This window comes from Parasteatoda tepidariorum, chromosome 1, assembly GCF_982258835.1.
Source record: "Parasteatoda tepidariorum strain Cologne lab strain chromosome 1, Ptep-v5.0, whole genome shotgun sequence".
NCBI classification, from domain to species: domain Eukaryota; kingdom Metazoa; phylum Arthropoda; class Arachnida; order Araneae; family Theridiidae; genus Parasteatoda; species Parasteatoda tepidariorum.
In genome coordinates, this window is record NC_141755.1 from 94,110,675 (window position 1) to 94,136,422 (window position 25,748).

Genomic DNA, 25,748 nt, shown 5'->3' on the forward strand with positions numbered 1-25,748 from the left:
TTTGTTTTGGTAAATGTCACAAATAATTCACATTAATCACTTTAAATGGCCAGTATTAATAATTACTAATAAATTCTCGTAACTATATATAAATTCAATAATTATTAATACCAATAGGTAATTGTAATAAGTAATAACCCACAATTATACATAATCACTGCAAATATACTGTCATTAACAATAATAATAGGAATTAATTACTAACAATAATCATCCATTTTTAACCCTTCGATGCACAATTTTATTAAGCATATTTTTGATGCTTTTTCCATTATTTTGTATTAGTTTAGTTTTTAATAGTATTAAGTTTATTCTCATTCTAAAATATATACACACAAGTATTCAATATTTCAATAATTTATAGTTATAAAATAGAGCATGAAACACCGGTGTTTTTTTTCTGCGTTAAAGGTAAAATCTTCATTACACGGCTCTTTTCCAAGCAATAATTTTTCATATTTACGCTTATTTGCAGTTATTTAGATCTAACATAAGCAGTTATTCATCATAGAAATTTCCTTAATCAACAAAATTAATTATTGGTAAATTTTCAAATCCAAATAAAAAACATTTTTCAAGCTATTTTTTTGAGCGATTTTATATTTTAGTACAAATATAATTCCGATAATCTGACAGATTATCGGAGTAGCTACTACATTGTTTTTTATAATTAAAAAATACTGAAACATATATATATATAGATAAAAGTTGACAGCAATTGTTAATAATTAAGACTTATTATTGTTGCTAATGACAATACTATATATATATATATATATATATATATATATATATATATATATATATATATATATATATATATATATATATATATATATATATATATATATATATATATATATATATATATATATATATATATATGTAATACAAAAATAATAAATATTTTTGTATTAATAAGAGAATTAAAACTCTTCCGGTTTCATAAAATGTCTTTGTTAAAGAGTATGAGTAGAGCTATTCTATTTTGGGAATTCAAAGCTGAAAACATACAATTGAATAATAATTAGATTTATATTTGAAAGGAGGAGTTATTTTTAAAATCTTGTCCCTCTTTCACTTCCATATTAGGAAGCATTAAATGATTTTCCATAGTGCGTAGAGTTACAAAGGCATGTACGACTGGAACCTAATTGCACCAATCTCTGTACTATTTAATGCGGGACAGAAGGTTTTCGCATGTCTCTTGCTGAATAACGTGTTCCATAAAACATCTGCAGGAACCATCCGTAGTTTCGTCCACACCCCCTCCTTTGCGGAGGGCGGATGTGAACTGTTAAAACCACCAGCATACCTGTTAATAAACCTTTTGATAAATTATTATGGCTTTTTTCTGCATTTCTTAAGATGAATACACCAATGATAACAGAGATGTAGCCCTGTTATTATATATATATATATATATATATATATATATATATATATATATATATATATATATATATATATATATATATATATATATATATATATATATATATATATAGTGAAGGGTACACCCGTGTGGTTAAAGTTTCTAATAACAATTTGTCATTGACGGTAACCTGCAGTTGTTAATAATAAACAAGACACATTTTATTAATAATTCTCAAATTACAATTATTTATCTGCACTTATTAATACTAACCTTTGTAGAAACATTTATGTTCAATAAACCTCAACAACATTTAAAATGGATTTCACATATTGGTATTGCGGCCTCCGAATCAGATAAGGGAATTTATTATTGCATCCATAAAAACTAAATTTCATTCATTTTCTAGGCTTCCTGAAGAAATCTTATTCTATAAGAATATTATATTAAAACGCTAAAAGAATCATATAACTATACTACTTCGAGAAAAATCAGTTCTTGAAACGAAAATGACATTTTATTTCATATATTTTCGACCTTTGTAATCTTGTTTTATGCATTTTAGACTGTAAGAATAATATTATTATTATTTATTGCTGGATTTGCTTTAGTATTAAAAGTTATCTTAAAATTTTATAATAATATAGATATTATAAATATCTATATATAATAAATTATAATTTTATAATAATATATAGTTTTTGACCTCTTAAAGTATGAAGTTATGGTCAGCAATAAATGAATTTATGGTCTTAAAGCTAAGATGACCATAAACTACAAGTCTTCCCACATATTTTTCTAGCAAACTATATAGCCAATAACCGTAGCGTAGTGTTATGCTCGTAATGGCGTTTTGTTTGTCGATTGAAGGCGAACTGTGAAACGAGGCGAAACAGTTGCTGTCAGTTGTTGAAGAATGAAAAAGTTGCGTGTTGGTACTGACCAATGTAGAGAGACTGAAAGATGTGCTTGAAACTTGTCAGCAAGGATCAAACCCGGGGGCTTCATATTTGTAGTATGATGCTGTAACCACCATGGAAAAAGAAGTTAGGTAAGAACTTAAATATAATAACTGTATTACTTAACGGTCAACTCAACTAAATTTGCTGAAGTTCGTTACAATTACTGGCACTGATCTTTTTTCTAAAAGAAGGTAGCTGCTTTTTTGTGATTAATGGACTGTTTTACTTATTGAAGTTGAAGTTCGTCACAATTACGGGCTGGTCTCTAAGAGAAATGAACTAGCCGTATAAATAAGCGGCCAACTCTACATTTTACGGAATTTTATAGAGTGTGGGAAGATAGTACAGAATGTGTTGCAAGTACGCGTACTATCCAGTTTAAGACTCATTAAGGATCCACGAGGCATCCAATTGCGGGGATGCTGATTTCTACCTTTTTTTCTATTTTTCCAACATATCCCTTAGATTTTCAATGGGGTTCAAGTATGGTGATTTTGCTGGCCAATCAAGAATCATCGGGTGTGTGAGTATTCATAAAACTAGTCATATACTTTTTCTCATCTAAAAAAAGGTGGCATCAACAGCATACTTATGATGAAGACATTAACTAAAAGGGGTCGGGATGGCCTGGTTGGTGGGGTGCTAGGCCCATGTCCGAGAGTTCGTGGGTTCGAACCCCGCCGGCCGAAGACTACCCGTGTAGTAAAGTGACTGATGCACGTTAAATCTGTCGAGTCGCAAAATTCCTCCATGTTCCCATAACAAATTAATACCTTTTTGGGTACTGGAGTGGAGATCGATCGTTCTCTGATTCAGGTCAAAATTACGATCAGTGATGAATGAATGGATGTATGAATGGGTCCACCCTATAAACGGGTGCGACGTATGGTGTGGTAGAAGTCGAATTCTTGGCCATAGATGGCGCCACTAAAAAACAAGAATAATCGCACCCCCTCTGCCTAAACAGGCACAAGCCAATATTAACTAAAAGACAATACCTGACCATTCATAATATTAAAATATGCAGGTTCGTGCCGTTCATTGAGACATCTCAATTTATAAAAATCAAAGTAATTCCAAAACGTAACCAACCCAATCCCGGCATTTCATGATTCTTTTAGGGTTGACTCATTTTTCTAAAATGAGATAAATATAGAACCGACTTCTAAATAATTTAATAACAAAAGCGGCTTATGAATGGTCCGTTAAATAACAAATAACAAACTTACTTTTTAGCGAAATACGCTTTTTCGTAGACACGATCCCTATTTTTTTTTCTATTCAGTAAATACACTTTCTTGCGAAGACTGGTGCTGATATATAAGTGTTTTCTCTACTTAGAAGTAATTAGTTCCACTTGGATAGATAAATGGTTCACGATAACAACGAAAAATTATTTGGATAATTTCTTCATATGGACTGCCTTTCTCTTGTTAACAGCTCCGTGATTCGAAGCCTTAACACCTTTCAATGCGCCAATGCGACAACTTTTTCCAATTATCTCGATTCTTAAAGGTTCTTCAGTGCTGTGCAGAGGTGTGGACTAACTTCTAGATTAGATGTCCCAGGAGAGAGTGCACATACTAGTAAAAAAAAAGTATTGAATAAAAAGAAATCTTGGCAAGTGATATATATCTATAGAAATCTATATTCATACCTTAAATTTCAGTTTTTATGTAAATATATGCCGGAAATAAAAGTAAGGCAAAAATAATTATTTTCCTCAAAATTTTCCGTTATTTTTTTTAATATAAAAAATATTATAGTTTTATAGGAGATATTTCTATTTAATATTCTAATGACCTTAAACTGTAATTCGAAAATCGAATTTTGCTATTATATTATTTTTCAAGACCTAAATATTCATCGTATAAGTAGTTTAATTACATAATTAAATATAGGTAATAGATTTAAAGGGCCGTGATAGCCTGGTCGGTAGGGCGCTGGGCCCATATCCGGGAGTTCGTGGGTTCGAACCCCACCGGCCGAAGACTCCCCGTGTAGTACAGTGACTGATGCACGTTAAATCTGTCGAGTCGCAAAAGTCCTCCATGATCCCATAACAAACCAAAACCTCTGGGGGTACTGGGTTGGAAATTGATCGTTCTGATTCAGGTCAAAATTACGATCTGTGAATGAATGGGTCCGCCCTATAAAACGGGTGCGACGTACCTTTACCTTTGTAAAATAATTAAATATGTGCAAATTAAACTTTAAAAATCGAGGTTTGAAAGTTTTATTATGAATTATAATTCTAATTTTAAGCTGTTTGAATTTAATATAAAGAAAAAGAAGAGCAACGTGGTGAGTTAAATTCTCCCCCCTTGATAGTGCGCAATTAAGCAAAATAGTTATCATATATCAGTGTTATTCATGATTTTGAAGCATGAAGTTATTTTTTTAAAACCCATTTCTTATAAGAACGGGTATCTGACTTTAAGTAAATGACAAAATTTCTGATAAGACAGTTAATGATCAGTGATATAATTCGCGCTGTTAGGCTATTTAATAGAGAGGAAAGTTCCTCCAAAGTTTGAGTGCTCTGAAGTTAATTTAATTTGAATGGTAGGTTGACGTTCCTTTAAGGTAGAACTAGTCAAAGTGACTTCAAAGATGGGGTTAAAATTCATCATTCAAGTTTGTAAATTACAGATGTAAATTAGACAGATGTACAGTTTGCAAAAATAAAAAATAATAATAATAAAATGAAAAATAATAATAAAATAAAATAATAAAACAAAAAATGATAATAAAATTAAAAACACGTTGTAACTTGTCTCCACGCCTGTCCTTTTATTTATATACTGTTAATATAATTTATGTTATCTCCTTTACATTTTATATTATTTATAACTGGCGTTGAACTGCTGACCCAATTCTGAGTTTACGACTATCAATGCTCAACTCCGTAGCCTTATAATTTTGAACGTAACTCAGAAGACGGGGAACTCCTGAATGGATCAGTGATACAAACTAGCCTTAGTGGGGACTTTTTGATGGAACTAACCCGCAATTGCGGTGCATGGTGAAGAAAACCACGGAAACATCCCTTAGTTACCCCGACGGCAAGGGGAGTCTAACACATGGTCTATCTACCACTGAGGATATTTTGCGTCAGCACTGTGGTCAGTGCGAGCTGTGAGCAGAATTCGTACAGCTCAGTCACTGCTGGTTTTCGAAACTGGATCACCTCGAGGCAAACACTCTAAACACTGAACAGCCTCTGCCTTCTATATTGCATTATATTCATACTGCCTTGAAAGAAAAATCGATGGCTGAGATCATTCCTGCCATTTATTACGACTCTTTTCCTCTTAAGTTTTCTCGCATTTTAATAAATTTTTGGCTATGAATTTGATTAAAAGAAAAAGAAGGACTGTTCTGCAGCTAAGTTGAAAATAAATAAAATATTTAAAAAAATAAACTGAAAAGAACTGTCATTTTTAAAGGCGGGATTTTTGCTTCAATATTTTTAGGGAGGGAAACCCGAAAAAATTCCACCTCTTACTACATATTTAAAAATGTTCAAGTTTTAAAATTTTTTCATCTCTCAACTTCCTAAAAAGAAATTCAAAGGTTAAGGCAATCATTTTCTTTCTCTGAATCAAATTCACGGTCAGATAATTATTGAAGAGTAAAAAACGTATGGAAGTGAGGCGTTCCTAAAAAAAGTTGGGTAACGGGAAAAATGCGATTTATATTCTGATTCAGGAGCTCATTTTACATAAGAATCAGCTACTATGGTATGGGTGTTTTACTTCATGAGAGGCAGTCTTTTTACTCGGAGAAAAAAAAATCTGGTAAAATTACTGTACTGTATGATAATGACACTTCTAGTTTAAAATAAAAAAAGAGAAATTCTGGCTAATAAAATCAAAATATACGGTATTAAAAACTTTCATTTGGTAGTTTCGCTTCTGACTTCAATTTAACCTTTAAGTGCGGTCATTAGAGAATACATTTCGTCATACAGCATAATTTTTTTTTCTTTTCCAGAGTGTCTCAGTGAGTGTATCAGTATTGACCTTGACTTTCATCTCTATCGATCGTTGGTATGCCATTTGTCATCCCCTCAGCTTCAAAAGCACAGCCGCCCGTGCCAAAACAAACATTTTCCTCATATGGTTGGTATCAATTATTGTCGCCCTGCCAGAAGCCATAGTCCTCGATACAAGAAAGCATCCAATACCCCTGGAGACCATCTATCTTACAGATTGTGCTTACACATGGAGCGAGAGCAACACCAGAATATACCAGCTGTTTCTTCTATTGTTTTTGTACATTATTCCCTTCTTGTTGATGGCTGTGGCCTACTATCAGATTGCAAAAGTTCTCTGGAATAAGAATATACCAGGATCATCAGAAACTAATCACCATGCGTCACGCACAAGTATGTCATTATTATTACTTTATTTGCTTATAATATGATTTCCATTTTATATTGGATAGATAATTAAAAGATAAAGGATAATTTATGTTATTCATATGAATATTTAAATTTAAAAAAAAAAACTGTAAAAATATGCTCCGTCTAAATATGCAAAAATATGCATCCGCATTTTACTTTCTGAATATATAGATCAGTGACCTCTCAACCATTTTTTTTCTGTTGCGGCACACTTTTAACGATTTCGAAATTTGACGGCACACAATGAAAAAAATTAGATTAAAAGTTGTTTAATTACCTATTTTACGCTGTGTTAAATAGTTTGTGATAATAATTTTGAATGTGAAATAAAATAATATGTACTTCAAAAGCACATTGATTAAGGGATTATTTATTTCTTTAGACCAATTTTTTATTAGTTAGTAACAGTTATTTATTTTTTTTGCTAGTTATTAGTTGTTAACTTGTTTTCTATAGTTATTAACTGTTAGTTTTTTGTGATTTCTTGTTAACTAGTTTTTTTGCTAATTATTAATTGTTAGCTTAATTTTTGTTAGTTATCCTTTGTTAATTTGTTATTTATATATTTGTTTTTTTAGTTATCCTTTATTAATTGCTTAGCTTACTTTAATGATTAGCTCTTAAAACATTTTTTTTAAAATTGTGTGACATATACAATTTAAACACTTCCATCTTATTTTAAGATTGTCAGAGACAATACAATCGCCGTAAAAGATGTTCAAGCGGTTAAAGCGTGGAAAAATTATATATATATATATATATATATATATATATATATATATATATATATATATATATATTGTATATATATATATATATATATAACTTTACTCATAATAAAAAAAAGCATTATAATTTTTATTGCATCATTTCTAATATTTGGCGGCACACAAAAGTGCCGCGGCACAGTGGTTGAAAATCACTGGTACAGATGTTGCCGAAGTGATAAATGTTATTGCTAAACATCTGTAAGCTGCTTATTACTTGCTAATATAGTAATAAACATTTTACAGCTGTTTATTAATTACTAATATAATAATAAGCATATTACAAATGTTTATTATTTACTAATATAGTAATAAAGATCTTATATATGATTATTACTATATTAGTATTATTATATTTTCACTATATTAAATGTTTAGTATTATGTTTATTAATGAAAAAAAATAAAATGGAAGTAGAAAATATATTCATAAGAGAAAAACAAACAAAAGAAAAAAGATAAAAGGTTGTACTCAATGAAGGAGCTGCCTAATGTTTACCGCTTATTACAGTCATTAAAGCTGTTTTTATTTACCGTACTTTCGAGGAAAAAAAGGTTCCAGTTTATGTTTCTTAAATTCGTTACAAAGCTTCTATTTGAAACTATTTATACTAGAATACTAGAAAAATTCTTTTTGGGTCTTAAAACAGGTAGATATCTTAATTATTTAAAAAAAAATAACTTAACTTTTAAAAAAAAAAATCCTTAGTATGGCGAGATTTTTCCACCTAGACGAAAATGGTTAATATCAATTTATAAGTCTCAATTTTAAGGCATTTTTATTACCCCAAACGAAGTGTTAGAATAACTTTTCTAATTCAGAAATTAGATCTCTGGCGTTTTTCATTTTCACAAATCTACGGCTTTTATTTTATTACGGCTATTATTTATTTTCACAAATTTACGGCATAGTGTTACGCCATTTTCATCATAAGCAAAGAGTGAGCTAGCTGAAAATCGGCAAACTTGTTCTAACAGCTATGAATAGCAGATAGTTTACATCATTTAAAAAATTGTATGTTATTTATTTGTTGTTCTTTTTTTCAATACTTTATTATGTAGTACAACCTTTAAAAAACCTTTAAATTGTGTCCCTTTTTAAATTTCTGCGTAATTTACTTTATGCATGCTTGATTATTAGGGTTGTTTTTATTTTTATTTTAAAAAACGATTTGCAACCTAAGTCTTTTAACTCTAGCTACAATTTCATTTTCTTATTTCAATCTGCGTGTGTTTGATTTAGGGAGATTTAATTTTCTTGGTAAAAATTGTTTAGTTTTAATTAAGCACGATTAAGACTCAATACATTCCTTTAAAAAACTTTTTTAAAAGTAGCGAATTTAAGAAGATAATTGAATTTATTACTTTTAATACTTTAATTTAATACTTTAATTTAACAATTTTCTACTTACATTATTTGATTAAGATAATATTTGAACGATAACAGTGAGTATATGAAGATGAAGGGGGGGGACGGTTCATGCCCGAGGAAACTGATATTAAGAAAAACAAATTTTAAGACTTGGTATTCTTTAGAATGCATCTTTAGAATGAAATCTTAAAATTAAGAACATATACGAAAGTCATAATATTTTTTTACATCCCTTAAAAACTTCAAATCCTAATTAACAATTTTCGATTCCGCAAAAATAAATAAAAATTGAAAATCGATTTGGACAAGAAACGTTTTTTTTTTCCTCAAATTTTCTCCTGATCAAATACTTCCTCACTACTATTCCCGTCGTCTTCTTCAATGTACAGTGCTCCAAGAAAAATGAACCACCCTGATTAACTTTTGATTATATCGTTACTCAATTTTATTGGTTCGAGGGAGTAACCTCAAATAAGCTAATTAATTAGTGCATGATCCACAATGGCTCAGGGGACAGAGCGTTCGCCTTCCAATGAGGCGAACCGGGTTCGAATCCCAGTCGATACGAATGCCGCATCCGGCTTGCACCGACCACAGTGCTGACGTGAAATGTCCTCAGTGGATCATGGGTTAGAGTCTCCTTGCCGTCAGGCTTACCGTGGGAGGTTCTCGCGGTCTTCCTCTCTATGTAAAGCAAATACGGGTTAGTTCCATCAAAATATCCTCCACGAAGGCATAATTTCTCCCAATACTCAATCAAGGAGCTCCCTTGTCTTCTGGATTGGGTTCAAAATTATAAGGCTACGGAGTTGAACATTAGTAGTCGTAAACCCGTAAAATTGGGTCAGCTGCTCAACGACGGTTATAAAATATAAAATAAAATAATTAGTGCATACGACATTTAAGTTACAAAGTGCGTTTTTGTGTCTGATTTCATAACTTAAAATATCGTCGTCACTAATTAATTAATATATTTGAGGTCACCCTCGGGGACCTTTAAAATTGAGTCCTAGAACGTAAAAATCCGATCGTTGGAGCAAAAGTTATTCAGAGTGGTACGTTTTTTTATTTTGAGCACTGTACTTTTCTTTGCGGTTCTTGTCTACTTGCGGACAGGAACCGTTTTCCCCCAGCATGGACCATCTTTACTGTGTAATAACTCTCGGAGATAACTCTGATTTTCCAAGTTATTGAGTTGTTAAAACTTCGCTGTCCTCGAAATACAATAGATTGCTATTTAATCGCCATTTTCTAAAAAAAATGAGCATAAATTAATCTCCCACCCCCCTGGTCTGTACTTTGTTTTTGACGAATGCCAAGCTCTGAGTATCATGCCATTATATCTCAAGTTAGCAAATACTTTCGAGTCAAATCATTAAAATTTTTGAGTGATTTCTACTTGTCCTGGCAATCCAACTTGTCTCCCCCTCTGTCTTCATACGAGTGAGTTTATAAGTCACTGAATGAAAGAAAAAAAAAGGAACCAATTTTGAGAATCGGAGCATGAATTTTAGAAAAAAAACTTGCAAAACTAAACCTCATATATGGTTATCAAAGAAAAGAATTTTTAATTCATTTATTGTTAATTTAAATCGGTCAAATAGTATATGAGTCCGCGGGAATAAATAGAATAGTGAGTGAATGAAAGATAGAATGGATAGAATGCAAGATAGAATTAGATTGATTATAAGAATAGGAGGGAGACAAGAAGGAAAGGGGGGAAAGGTATAATAATAATAGTGAAGTAAATAAAAAAAGTAGGTAAAATAAATAAAGACGCCTTTATTTTAAGTTTCCTTATACTTAGATGTGAATAAAGAATACTGGTGGTTTCCTTATAAAATCCATTTTTTGACTTAAAAACAAAATATTATTTTTAATTTAAGGACAAATATTTTGAAACTGCAGAATTAATTAATATAAAACATTTTAAGATTATTTTAATTCAACGTATTTTATTTAGAAACACAAGTTTGAAATTGTTACTGTTTATAACGTTCTAAAAAATTTCAAAGATTCTTTTACTCAAAGAGCATTATTTTGCTTCTAAATTTGAATTACTAATAAGGCAAATTTATATTCTTTTCAAATATTATAAAAATTTAGGATGGCCTCATGTTAATTAGAGTAACTCTCATACGGTAGCAATTAAAAAACGTTTTCTTAAAATCTTTAAAAATTAAACGATAAAGTAAGAATACTTGTCATGTTTTCAATAAGCAATTTAATTTAAAATAACCCGAACATTAAATTGTTTTATGTTACTAATAGCAATCAGTGAAATAACAATTTTTAGTAATTAGCAATACATTTTGTTGTCTAAAAAATTTAAAAATTCTATTAAACACTTTTCGACAGAAAAAAAAGATTTTATTGATTGATGTCATAAAAAACTGTTTATTAAGTTCTTAAATTGACCTCTATTTTCCACCGCTAATGTTACCTCTGAAGAAAAAAAAGGGAATATCTTGCTCAAATATTTGAAAAAATTATGAGTCAATTTTTGAGCAATTATTTTTTTTATTTGTTCATTTATCTAGTTAATTAGTTTTTTTAATTTAATATAAATGAGTAAATTTGTATTTATTACAAAAACGAAGTGTACTATTTTTTTTTTTTTAAATTTCGAATGGCACATTAAAGGACAATTGAACATCAAAAAGACAACAATAAATCTATAAATAAGAGCGAGCAATCCAGTAGCGTTTCCAGATAGATTTCCGAGGGAGAGCAGGGCACCTAGGCAGGTGAGACAAGTCCATTACCTCGTGGAGGTCACACAATGTGCAAAAGGGATCATGAACCACGTTGATGCAACATAGATGTTTTTTCAGGCAATCGTGGTCAGTTATCAGACGAAACATGGCAACAGATTTCATCCTAGGCCAGTGAGGGACATTGAGAATGTTTAAGCCATGGTTTATTGGAATTACGATTTTTGAGTTCCTCGTGAAAAGAGGCCCTGAAGATGTTCTTTATGAGGCTTTCGATATTATAGAAAGGGAGTCACGAATTAAACGAAGTGTTCTGTTACGTGTGTTACTACAAGAAGTAATTTTCATTTTTAATGTAAACGAATAAATTAAAAATTTTGTTTGAACATTTCTAGTCCAATGCCCACATGGGTTGACATTCGTCAATTCAGGCGTATTAGGACAGATTTGTTAGCCACTCTTTCAAGGGCACCATATTAGGTGGGCCGACGTTGCTCCCACTGTAAGGACAGATAGTATACGGAATGAACGAATATCCATGTCTTGACCAAGATTCGAACCAAAACCAGGCCAGTTCCCTGACCCCTACACAGTTGAGTCAGAAAATATTGTTTTTCCAATGCCCATCTGGGTTGAAGTTCGTCAATTCAAACGCATAAGAGCTGATTTGTTGGTCACTTTTTCAGGGACAACATATTAGGTGGGCCCACGTTGCTCTCGCGTTTGAACATAATTGTTCTCGAATTTTTAGATAGCTTCATGAAATAGAACTTTTAAAAAAATAAGAAAAACTTCTCCCCTAAATGTGGTTATTAACTTTCTGAGACATAGTATATCCTGTAATGCAATTATTTTTGTTGTTTGATTTTTTAGAAAAAAAATAAGTTTTTCTATCCTATATAGAAATTTATTTGTTTTTTTTCCTGAGAAATAAAACTAAATCAATTTTCAGATCAACAAGAATTAAATTGTGTTACTCATGCTATGGCCCACATTCAAATTTATTTATTTAAAATTTAATTGGGTTTTTTTTCATTTAAATTGAAAGACAGTTATTTTAACAAAAAAAAGACATACTTTCTTCAATTATAAATAACTATGTCAAAAATCAAAGTTTCCAAAACATGTATTTTACTGGAATCAATTACTTAGAAAATCTATTAAATTGATTTACATAAAAACTGCACGAAAAGCTGCAGTAGAAATTAACTTCAAAAATAAATACAAAGTTAAAATTTGAAAAAAATTTAAATGTACATTATAACAAGATCGGCAAACTAAAAAGGGAATATTTCTGGAAATCAATTCATAAGTTATTTAGAAAAATTACTTCAAAGGTGGCATAAAAATTTTCTCTCTAATTTCCTTCTAAACATTTTCTCTCTCTCTCTCTCTCTCTCTCTCTCTCTCTCTATATATATATATATATATATATATATATATATATATATATATATATATATATATATATATATATATATATATATATATATATATATATATATATATATATATATATATATATATATATATATATATATATATATATATATATATATATATATATATATATATATATATATATATATATATATATATATATATATATATAGATAAAACTCAACAAAACAAGATAAACAAACCCAAAGTATTTGAAAATCCATTCAATCGTTCTTTGGAAAAACTACAGCCGCTTTTAGATATGTTAGTAAACACGAATCGCTTTAAAAACGTTTTAAAAAGTTCTCAAAAAGTTCACTCTTATTTATTTTTTCATTTCCTACTTTATCGGATCGTTATAAGATTTGAACCTGAAACTAAAACAGTTGTTATTCATAGTTATGGAGAAGTAAAATAACCGAACACATTGACTAAACCTATAAATGTTTTCATTTCATTGCAAGAGCCCGTGAACAGATTATTATAATTCTCTTCTCTGCATTGTTTTAACTTGTGTTTTTTTTTTGCGATTCTAGAACTACGTAGGTTACCAAAACGTATTCTGAGATCTAGAAAGATTTTAGAATGTAGAAAAAAATTTAAATTTTCACGAGTCCTTTTTAACAAATAGTAGCAACAAAGATAGATAATGATAGATAGTAATAGTTGAGATAAAAGTATTTAAGAGATAATGTTATTCGAATGTGTGAAATTAATAAATATTCCATGGAAAATTTGCAGACATTTATATAAAATATTACTCTATTGTTTTACAGTGCACCAAAAAGAAGAAGAAAAAACTGACCACCTTGAATAACTTTGGATCGGATCTTTACGATCTGTGACTCACTCTTAATGGTTCGAATGGGTTACCTTTTATATGTTAACTAATTAGTGCAGACGATATTTTAAGTAACGAAATAAGACACAAAAACGTACTTTCTCTGATTAAACATATATTTTTATCGGCGGATTCGAATTTCTGATCCACAAAATATGGTGATAAATTGCAGTCTGGGAAATATGGTCCCAATAGTTCAGTCGGGAACAAAGTGCAAAAGCTGGAATAACTTAATGTTAATTTTCCTGATTTCACCATAACTCGAGTACTTTTTATGTGAGTTGAAAATTTTTTGAACACAATTGTGGAATTCGTTTATTCAAAGATAAGTTCATGCAAAATATAATATTTTGTAAACATTTATCATTTTATTTATAATAGTCAAAATATTTAGAATTGTAAGATATAAAATTTTATGCATCATTTCAAAGAATGTAATTTTATGTAACAGAATACAAAATTTTGAGCAAAATTAGTCGAATAGTAGTAGTTCCTGATTAATTGAATTTTTAAAAGAAGAATTTATTTTAAATTTGATTTCTCAGGAACTATTGATCAATCCCGCACAAATTTTATATTTTGTCCTTTAAAATTGCATTTTTTAAAATAATGTATAAAATTGTATACCTTTCAATTCAATTTTTTTTTACTAAAATAAAATAAAACAAAATAATAAATATTTACTAAAAATTATATTTAAAGGGAATTATCTTTGGATTAACGAATTTCATAATTCGGATCAAAATATTTTCAATTCGCTCAAAGTATTCTCGAGATATGGTGAAATACGTAAAAAGTAAAATTAACATTAAGGTGTTCCAGTTTTTGGACCTTTCTCCTGACTATATATTTACCAGACTGCCAGTTAACCCCTATATTTTGTAGGCCAGAAATTTGTATCCATCGAAAAAAATTAATGTTTACTCAGAGAAAGTACGTTTTTGTGTTTGCTTTCACTACTTGAAATATAGTCAGCACTCATTGATTAGCATATTTGATGTTACCCCCCGTACCTTCAAGATTGAGTTCAAGAACGTAAAGATTTGATCTTAGATTTTTATTTTGCGTAGTGCACATAGCGCATTTTCTCAAAAAGTGCAGAACAATTACTTTTTTTAGCATTTGCAAAAAAACAGCTGAAGGCAGTTAGATTTCGCACTAGAATTAATTTTAATAGTGCAGAAAGAAAAACTTTGAATTTAAATTACATAATTTTTTTTATCTAAACGTATGTGAAAGCGAAAATCTATTGATACATCAAATGGTATATTACAATGATTTTCATCACCACAAAATCTATAAAACCTAGTAATCGAACTATGAAATTTATATTCGCTAGAAAAATTAAGCGATTTATTCGTAACTTTTTATTAACATTGTGGGAAGCTGTGCCTCCGAGGTAGCATTTATGGATTTATATAATTAATTTGAGATCTAGTAAACTTTTGTAAAATTGATAGTAATCATTTTCCAAAATGGAAATAAAATGGTCAGGTTTCTTTGATGAAAAAAAATGTACGGAAATGTTACAATATAAAGGGAACTTCAGAATATAAATTCCACTAACTTTTTAAGCTGGTATTTATAGTATGTAGACTAAATAGTAATTTTTGGCAAAGCAATCAATTATTATCAATTTAGACTAAATAGTATTTACATGTGTCATTCTTTAAAATAGTACGATGAATTTAGCATTAGAGTTGCAATTTTATCAAAAAATAACTGTTGAATGTTCAGTTTCTTTGAAAGAAAGTGGCTGAAAATGTTAGTAAGTACCTGAAGGAACTGATTTCATAAATTTAAATTATGAAACTTATAATTTTGAAATATAAATAGCGTCTACTTGCGCTTTTAATTATGCCATATACTTAGGATTTAAATTGTTTATTTTTTCAAAATAAAAAAACAATTCATTTTTTTATGTAATTGCGATAAAGTGAATTATAACAATAATTGAACACAAATCGTATGCTTTTCTTAATTAATTCATAAATCTTATTGTTATTTTAATTTAGACTGCTATCTCGTTTGTTTTTTTTTTTTTTTAAATATTCTTCACATTAATAAGTTCATATTAGATAACGTAATACAACGGTTGTTAAAATCTCATTCCTTTTTTGCTTTGCACAATAAAAATTGTGTTTTCTCCATTATATAAAGCAATATCTCACCTACAATTTGTTCTCTCTATAGCAATCTCAAAGCAGAACGGTAAAAACGGTACAACAGTACGATTAATCACAGTGAATCCCAGTTGTGAAGGACAGATACAATCTCGGAGAAAAGCGGCTAAGATGCTCATAGCGGTTGTGGTCATTTTCGGATTGTGTTATTTTCCAGTTCATCTCATCAACGCCCTCAGGTAAATAACTAATAAAGTTTTGCATTGCTTACGTTTTTATTAGCAGGGGTCTGTCTAGGTTTTTCTGAAAGGTACCTATTTTGTGAAAATTTAGACATAATTTGTGAAAAATTAAAAATTATATTACAAAATCAATACAAAAACATGGTAAAAATATAGATTCATCGTTTCTTAAGGGATACAAAAATAAAATTTTAAGAAAAAGTATTTTGTGAAACTACCGTTTTTCCTAAAGTTGAATTTGTGAAACTACCGTTTCACCTAAAATTGAATTTGTGAAGGTACCGCTAAACGGTAGTAAATTCGGCCTGGACAGACCCCTGATTAGGCTGTTCTCTCGCATTTTAAATTAAACATGTGCAAAAGCATTGCATTCAGAATAGATTGTGGCATAATGAAGCAATCTTCAAAGTGACAAAAAAACTACTGCTGAAACTAAATCTACAAAATTAGTGTATACGGTATTTTTTGCTACAAATCAAATACAAAAACGCGCTTTCTCCGAAATTTTCCGACAGTTTTGTCCCTAAATTAGATTTTTTTTCTGGAAAATATTATCACGCACATTTTTACTTTTAGCTTACTGCACTATAATTCGAAAACTATTTAGACGGAAAAAATGTCATTGTATCTTACTATATATAAAATTCTAATGATGGTGTCGCAGTTTTCCATTGTTGTCAGTGCATTTTTAGTGGCCAGAAAATCACGTGGTGTGATCCAGTTTCCCCCCATTTATTTCCATATTGTTTAGGTTGTCATCAGCATAAAATTAACAAAAGTCGTGAAGGTATTGTTTTCCTTTAAGTATTTTTGTATCCCTAATTTAAAGTCATTTTCCAGTACTGCTATTATTAGCGAAAATCTTAAATTAAGGTTGCGAACTCATCAAATTTGTTTGAGCAATATAACGTTTTAAGAATATAAATGTTATTTTAAAAAAATGATAATTCGAAAAATCACTTCTGTTCACCAAGAGATCTAAATGTTTATAATAATAATCGATAGTAATATTTGGACGTGGGAAATAGAGGCGCAAGCACGTAAATAAACATAACTCCTTTTAGTACATATATGTTAAGTGAATAATTTTAACTTTAGTAGAAAAAATGTTCCAAGAAAAAACATTTATTGCGAAGCAATCATCGGGGCTGGTGAGCGGTAGCGAACAGGGGGCTCAGCCCCCTAGTCTATTTATAAAAGCTGTTCAGCCGAAAAATAATGTTTGGTGCTTATTTATTAGTTTTTTTTATTATTCTATGTAATCATCAATAAAATTTTTTTGTCTGAAATGTAAAATTCTCTGCATCTTCATAACGAATACCATTTTACTTACTAAAATTAAAAGTTTGAATGAAATAAGTTGAACAGTTCCTGTAAAAGAAAAACTAAAAGATAAAGAAAAAAATCCTTAGTTTTTATAGAAATTTTAGAATTGATCAATTACCTAATTACCATCTTTAAATCCAATAAGGTAATGAATGGAGAGTTCAAAAACTGTTAAATTAAGCAATAATAAATCGCAAATAAAATAAACAGTAGTTTATTGGGTTAATAATTGTTGGATAAGCGAACTTTAAAAACGGAGGGGAACATATTTTATTTTTCTTTATTAGTTTAAAATTCATAGCAAAATACGAGAATAGTAAAATTTATATTAAGGAGAACTACTCTCCTGACTAAACTATAAAGACAGATGGTCTACTATCCAAGATGGTGTATAGCGTCCATAATTCAAATGTAAAAAATTCATTTCTTGTAAGGTTTTAAATGATCATCTGCACTCGTTATTTAGCATACCTTATTAGATATACTTATCAAATCATAAAGGTTATTTTTTTAATCTCTAATTATTACGTCAAAAATTGTTTAACATTTCTATTTTATTTATTTATATACTTTTTTATAGTTTTGATTATAACTTTTTGTTCAATAATGATAACTTCTCTTATTTGTTTTTGCGTTTGACATAGTTACTGAGCAGTTTTATTTTGTTTTCTTGAGTATGTTTTAGCAATTATTTCCATTTTTTTATACCTTTTCCAGACGTTTAAACTGGACATTCAAGTAATCAATATATAAAATTCAAAAGGTTATTTGAACTCATATTTTTCTGTGATGAACTATGCGATTCTAAAATAGTAGCCTGACATTTAAACCATTTTTACAACTAAAATCTTAAAAATTGGTATGTTGAAAAATTCTTTTTTTTTTCAAAAAAAAAAAAAAAAATTATATATATATATATATATATATATATATATATATATATATATATATATATATATATATATATATATATTATTTTTTCTTCGATGTCCTTTTGTTTATTTTGCTTCTAATGTTTTTTTTAATGCATAATAAAATAAAATTAAAAGAACTTCAAAGCTTATTTTCTTAAGAGGGCAAAAGAGAAGAACCATAGAATGCATCACATTCGAAAGACGTGCGAGAAGTTCTCGAGTGTGTTAGAAGTTTATTACGAAAGTTTTGCACTTCACAATTTTCTTTTTAACTGTGAATTTCCTACAACATTGAAAAAAGATCATAAATTGTGTTGTCATCAGTATAAAGCTCCAACCGAAATTCGAATGTTTTAGAGGAACTTGTATTGTCACAGAGCAACACTTGAAATTTAAGCACCTGAGCTACTCAAAAAGTGGTTATTATTTTGTTTAAAGATTCGGCAATAATACGACAATAAATTTTGCGTGCAGTGATCAAAAAACGATTGAAGCTTGTGTTGTCCTCCAGTACAGAGTATCAGTTGAAATTTGACTACTCTAGCTAGTTGGAAAGTAGTCCTGGAATTGTGATAACAAAAAATTCTCTTTGGCGATACTAAGAAGATAAATTTTGTTTGCTGAGATCACTAAACAATTGAAACTTGCATTTTTATTAGACATTGATCTCTAGTACAGATTTTTGTTCTCTTGTTTTTAAGAAAGTGGTCCACAACTTGATCGCAAAATACGACCCTCCTACACACGGGGACGAGTTAATAAAAACGTATTGATTATAAAATACATTTCGCCATCATTCTCAGATATTTTATCATAAAAATTGTCACCTAAGGCATACTTGCCACAAAAAAAGACAGAGAAAAATTAACATTGTTCGAAATGTGCCACTGTAGTACTAGGAACACGCACTTTTTATTGAATCTTAACTATTTCATAGAAATGTTCAAAAATTCATATCGGGATGTTGTAAACGATTTTTAAACTATATTTTACAATTAATTTCTGTATTATTCTCTTTCCTTTATTATTTTAACGTTACATCTGCTTATAATATCTCATATCTTACTTTTACAGGTATACAGTTGGACTTCCTCAAAACCCTGTGACAACAGTTGCTTCTCTGTTATCCCATTGGCTGTGTTATGCCAACAGTTCTATCAACCCCATCATATATAATTTCATGAATGGTCAGTATTATCATATTAAACAGTTCATGCTATTTTTTTTTTACATTCACTTAGAAATAATATTTTAAAAAATTACACGGGGAAACAAATTTTTGTTGGATTCATACAAATACTTCATCTTGCCTAATTCGGGTGTGAAAATTTCAAATCTGAAATTAAATTTGCTCCTACAGCGATATTTTTTAAAAGAACATTTTTAGTTTATTTTATGACATTTTCAGTCTATTTTTTAAATGTACAAGTTCAAAAACGGTATATAATACCGGTAATGTAGCATAATGTAAAACGCAAATGTAGCGACAAACTTCTGGAAGAGTTAGGGCACATTAGTAGGATTAAAATTGCGTAGTAACTCATGCCAAGAAATGTCGTCATACGCAACTGGGGGCTTTTTCCTATTGTGACCTGTTCAGACGCATGCGAAAAAAACAGCACCCTTAACGTTGATACTATCCCTTGTTACTTATAACGTTTTTAAACTGGTACATTTAGATAAAAAATTTCATTTAAGAAAAGTGTAGCTTGAAAAGAGAAACCGATCTGCAGATTTGATCTGCAGATCGGTTGAAAAAATCTCATGCAACACAAACATAATTGTTTCCTGGTGTTATCAAACTTTTTTCTTATTTTTTTAAAATTTACTTTTAGTTGATATTGCAATTTATTTCAATAAATTAATTCACAAATAATTTATCAGTTAAGGAATTTTTCACATATTTTTTTTCATTAATATAAAAAAAAACAATCTACAGAATTGAAATTTTGTTTGAGATGAAAAGGGAGACAATTCTGTTACTTTTTCACATTTGTTTTGACCAAAAAATTAGATAGAAATAATATTTTAAAAAGAAAAAAAGATTCTTCGAGTATTCATTAAATTATTTTTTTTTAATCTACCTCATGTACTTCTTCATTCCATTCTATTCTTTTTTTTCTTTAAAAAAATTAAAGACCATTTTATATGCTCTGACAATAAAAAAATTTTCATTACTGAATAAAAAACATTAAAAAGTAAAGAAACATAATTACATGAGCAAAGAAAATTATTACGTGTTACTTACGTCACTAATCTACCATTTAACAGATAATTTCTCATAAAATATTATGAAAACCACTTTGAAATCTGTAGTGTGTATTCAAAAACTACTATCCAATCTAATTTATGATTAGATTTCAACAATTTTAGAAATATTACCGTAAATAGCGAAAATAATGTTTTTATGCATAGTTACTGGTAAAAATGTGAAGTGTTTCAAAGCCTCCGTAATTCAGCTTTCTTAATGGAGGTTAAAAAATGATTCTACATTCTCTTGCAACTTAAGAAAAAACCATTATCCCTATCGAGAGATTCTGTTAGCATCTCACGGTGCGCCTTAACCAAAGTTAAATAAAATGCTCTTACACCTAGAAAATTAGAGGAGATTCTGAATTTACAATGGTAACAGATAATAAAAATCAAAAAATGAAAATAATCTGTGGAGAGATTTTAAAAAAAAAACACATTGAACATTTTTGCGCACGAAGTATGATATTTTGGAAAATCTGGCGTTGTTTTATATCAATAGAAAGGAAAAAATGATATAATAATGATTTTTCAGCTGTAATTCTATTAAACTTTTATTATTTAAACATTTTAATGCTGATAAAATATGAAAATGTTACATAATTTAATTATAATTACATCAATTTAAACATGTGAAGCATTATATCTACAAACAGCGCTCGAAAGGTGTTTAGAATAATCCGGGTGATTTGCAGCTACCTTATTAATTTCCCAGCAAGACTTTAAGAAATCAAAATGTACGGACTCCATCGCCTGCTCCCCAAAAAATGCTAATCCTTCACCGTTTTTGTCATAGAACTGTTCAATGTGAAAAAAAACTGGATGAATCTTTGGTGTAACGCTGACACCTAAGTCCATGTAGCTCTTTTTGAAAGCTTCTATACATGCTTTGTAATTTTGGTCAAGATTATTTCCGAAGCATGCAGAAACCACTTTTTTGAAGTCGTCAAATACAGTATTACTAGATTTATAAACTGGTGCAGAAGTTCTTCTTTATCCAAAAGTGTTTTGCATGCATTTCCTTTAAACCCAGAACATCCTCGTCTGATTTCACGCTGAACGTGACAAGCTTTTGTCCATGTCAGCGATTCATTTTCACATTCTTTCAACATATGCGTGAAAACAGTGTTAACAACACCAAGCATAAGATGTAATTCTGGAGGTGGAATAATGTCTAGGAATGTTTTGCCTCCAACAGTTGCAATTAGCGGTGAATGAATGCAATTGAAATAATCTTTCGCTTTGTTTTTTCAACCATTTTCTTCAGTCAGCCAACTTGTATAATACGATGAAACATTTTCGGGGATCTCAATTCGCCACAGCTGTTTAGCTCAACTTTCTTGGCATAACAATAAGTGCATGGGTATGCGCTGCTGTGCGATATTATACCTGCTAAGATATTCGCTAACTTCAAATCGGTCGCAATTGTGCCGTGGAAAGGACTTACATTCAACGTTGAAACGAGTTGATCTACATTCTTATAATTTTCTTGTGCACTCGGAACGGTTGCTAGAATGAATAGTCGTTTAACTCAAGAATCCTTAAATTTCCTTGCAGCTATCCCCTCATGATACTTAGCACGCTTACCGTTGCACTCGAAGTCCAACTCATTTGATTGTACAGAAAGACATATTTTTAAAAAGCCACCTCCTCCAACAATACCCATTTTTAAGTGAACATCCAGTACATCTGGTTTGTTTTTCACATACTGAACAAAAGCAGGAACATCTTTGCAGCTAACTCCAAGCGCAGGAGCATCCGAGACTTTATCGCCTTTTATACAAACGAAGGGAAATTCCTTAAAATCAAAATAATCGTCGACAGAATGAGCTGTGATATTAAGTTTTGTTTTTTGTCCTGGTTCAATTGCTTTTCTACTTCGTGTACACACACGAATGGAAGCTGCCATTTTCAAAGTCACAGTGCTTGTGCTAATTTCACAGTGCTTGAGTCGCTAAAGTTGATTTAAGTTTTTATTATTTTTACTTTTTAAATAGTGGTTCATCGACTATAATTAACAATTAAAAAGCTTCTAATAATTATAAAATTTATTATAAACGGTTATTATGAATATTTAATACAAATATGTTTTTTTTTCTATTTATAAGTATAAAATGATTCTAGCATTTTTGAAATATCTTACTTCGTGAGCAAAAATGTTCAAAGTGGATTTTTTTAAAAATTTCTCCACAGATTATTTTAATTTTTCGATTTTTATTATCTAAGAACATTGTAAATTCAGAATCTTCTCTAATTTTGCAGGTGTAAGAGCATTTTATTTAATTTTAGTTAAGGCACACCGTGATCTAAGTGCAAACCAAATGGATACCAGGCTCCCAATGTGACCATACATCAACATCGCCAACTTTTGAAACGTCGTTGCACAGCCTTGTTTTTGTTCACTTTCTTAAATCGTGCGAAATGAGGAAAACAAAACTTATTGAATAAAAACTATTGTATTTTGTTTCTTTAAATATACACCGAAGAGCCATTACATTATGACCACCCTGCTAATAACATGTAGGACCACCTTTAGCCCTCAAAACTGCTAGCACCCGCCTTGGCATTGATTCCACAAGATGCTGATAGGTAGTCTGAGGTATCTGGTACCAAGCGCTCACCAACTAGTCCTGCAATTCCCTCACATTGCGAGGGGGTAGCGTGGCAGCACGAATTTGGTTTTCCAAGTAGGACCACAAATGCTCTATTGGATTAAGGTCAGGTGAATTAGGGGGCCAAGACATGACTTGAAAGTCACTGGAATGTTCCTCGACGATTCGACCCTTATGACATGGTGCATTATCCTATTGGTAAGCACCATCCCCCGCAGGAAAAACTGTTGCCATGAATGGGTGAACCTGGTATGCAACTATGTTCAAGTAGCTTACAGACGTCAGGGATTGTTCTATGAGGATTATGGGTCCTAATGTGCCCCATGAAAACATTGTTCCTGGGCGAGAAACCATGAAAACCTGGGCGAGCCCATTGTTATAGATGGAGGGTGGCCATAATGTAATGGCTCTTCGGTGTACATATTCGTCTTTCTGCTCGTATTTAACGAAAATGTTGAACGAAGTAATATTGTTTTTTGCAAAGGAACTTCTTCTACAAATATGAAAATAAAAATTCTTTATGTCGCATTGGATTTGTTAAGGGCTTGTCACAATAAGACGTGCCATTTTTAGTAGTCCAATCAAATCTAGTGCTCTTGCAACGTCATAAAGATCCATCTTTTTCAAGAACGAATGTTTTCCTTATTTATCGGTAAGTCTAGAATTCGAGAAAGACTATGAAACTTTAACCCTTTTTCTATGATATAATTCTATGATATATATCGTAAAAGATAACACGAACTAAATTTCTGTCTGAAGTGCTACACTTTCAAAAGCTTTGATATTGGTTTGGAAGCATATTTGTATAATTCCATAACAAAATAAAACGGAATCGCGGATGATTACTCAAATCCTATACCGCAATGGTCTTTTCTTAACTTGTGACTCAATGTAGTATTTCAACAACAAGGATCATCAGAACAAGTATTTTGAACAGGTATTTTACCAGTTAAAATGTGTTAAAATTATTATTTAAAACTTTATGCAATTAAACTCACAGGTTAGGAGAATTTTATTTAAAGTACATTTTTAAAAATAAATTATTTTCCCATTTCATTGAATTGTGTTCTAATAATATTTTATATTGTATCTTGTTATAACAGTATTTTCAATTGTAATGATTTGATGATTTTTAATTAACCTATTGATTCATTAAAACACTATTTTCTTGACTCTAATATTCATTGATTCAGCCATTCATTTGTTTTCTGATTTATTGATTTCGTGACTTACTGATTCGCTGATTCTTCAACTCATACATTCATTGATTCATTCTTTTATTTTTATTCCGCTATATGTACTTTATTTAAGCACTCCTTAATGCTGTAAAAACTCGAGTCTTTCCGCTGCAGGAACGTGAAAATACGGATGTTTGTAGATCTTTCACAGTTTTACAAATAAATTCGGAATTCCTCTGTTTGCGTTAACAAAAATATTAAGTTTAATTTTAATTAAAATTAAATTATAATTAAATTAAATAATTATATTAAAATTAAATTAAAATATAACCCTAGAAAAACATTTCATTTTCTTTATAAAAAAACATTTAACACCGTTGGCTGAGTTTCAATCTTCGCTTCAATTTTGCAGGAAAATTCCGAAAGGAATTCAAGAATTTTTTATGCTGTTATTGCTGCAGAAACTCTTACAGAAGAAGACAATTGGATCACATGACCGGAACAAAATATCGATTTTCCACATCCGTGACTCAAATGGAAAACATTAACTTGACCACCCTCGACAAAACTTAATCTTATATGTGTTTATTGTTTTAAATGTTTTAATTCTTGAATGAAATTGCTTTTAATGTAAAAGTTTGTTGTGGTTTTTTTCTTATACAAATATCGTTTTGTCATGCACGGCGAAAACAAAGAACAGTAATCTGAAATCAGATAACAAAAATGGACTTAAAAAAATATAAGTTAGTTAATTTAATATTTTTATTTCATTTTTCGCCGCTTATTTCGTTTTCTAATGTACTGCATTCAAAATATATAAACCTGTTTTTTTATTTACATATTTATTTTATTTTGCATAACTTCTTAAGACAAATTTCACGAAAATCCTAAACTACATACATGTCAAGACGTAAATAATAAAATATTTAATTTTATAATTTCATTTTATTTTTTCCTGCACTGTTAAAAATTTATCTGTAAAAAATGGCTAAGTAGCTATTTATTTAATTGTTATTTTACCATATTCAAACAAAACAGTCAAATAACTATAAAAAAAGATTATATTCAAACTATTGAATGTAAGAAAAAAACATCTATTGTCTGTTTTTAACTAATAAGATTTAACAACTAGAATTCCATTCACGCCAACTAGGCCCAATTTATGAAGCTTAGCTTATGAACTTATGAAACCAACTTATGAAGCGCGGAACAACAACTTTGTTCC

At 29.8% G+C, this 25,748-nt stretch overlaps 1 protein-coding gene across 1 annotated transcript in view; it reads left to right on the forward strand.

The window, feature by feature from the left end:
* LOC107441417 (orexin receptor type 2) overlaps window positions 1-25,159 on the forward strand; it is a 161,203-nt gene extending 136,044 nt beyond the window's left edge. Inside the window, exons 3-6 of the mRNA XM_043052689.3 lie at window positions 6,334-6,727; window positions 16,072-16,240; window positions 19,558-19,670; window positions 24,936-25,159. Of these exons, the coding sequence (XP_042908623.2) occupies window positions 6,334-6,727; window positions 16,072-16,240; window positions 19,558-19,670; window positions 24,936-25,096 (837 nt within the window). The 3' untranslated portion in view covers window positions 25,097-25,159. The remainder of the gene's footprint in view (window positions 1-6,333; window positions 6,728-16,071; window positions 16,241-19,557; window positions 19,671-24,935) is intronic.
* Window positions 25,160-25,748: the final 589 nt, after the last annotated feature.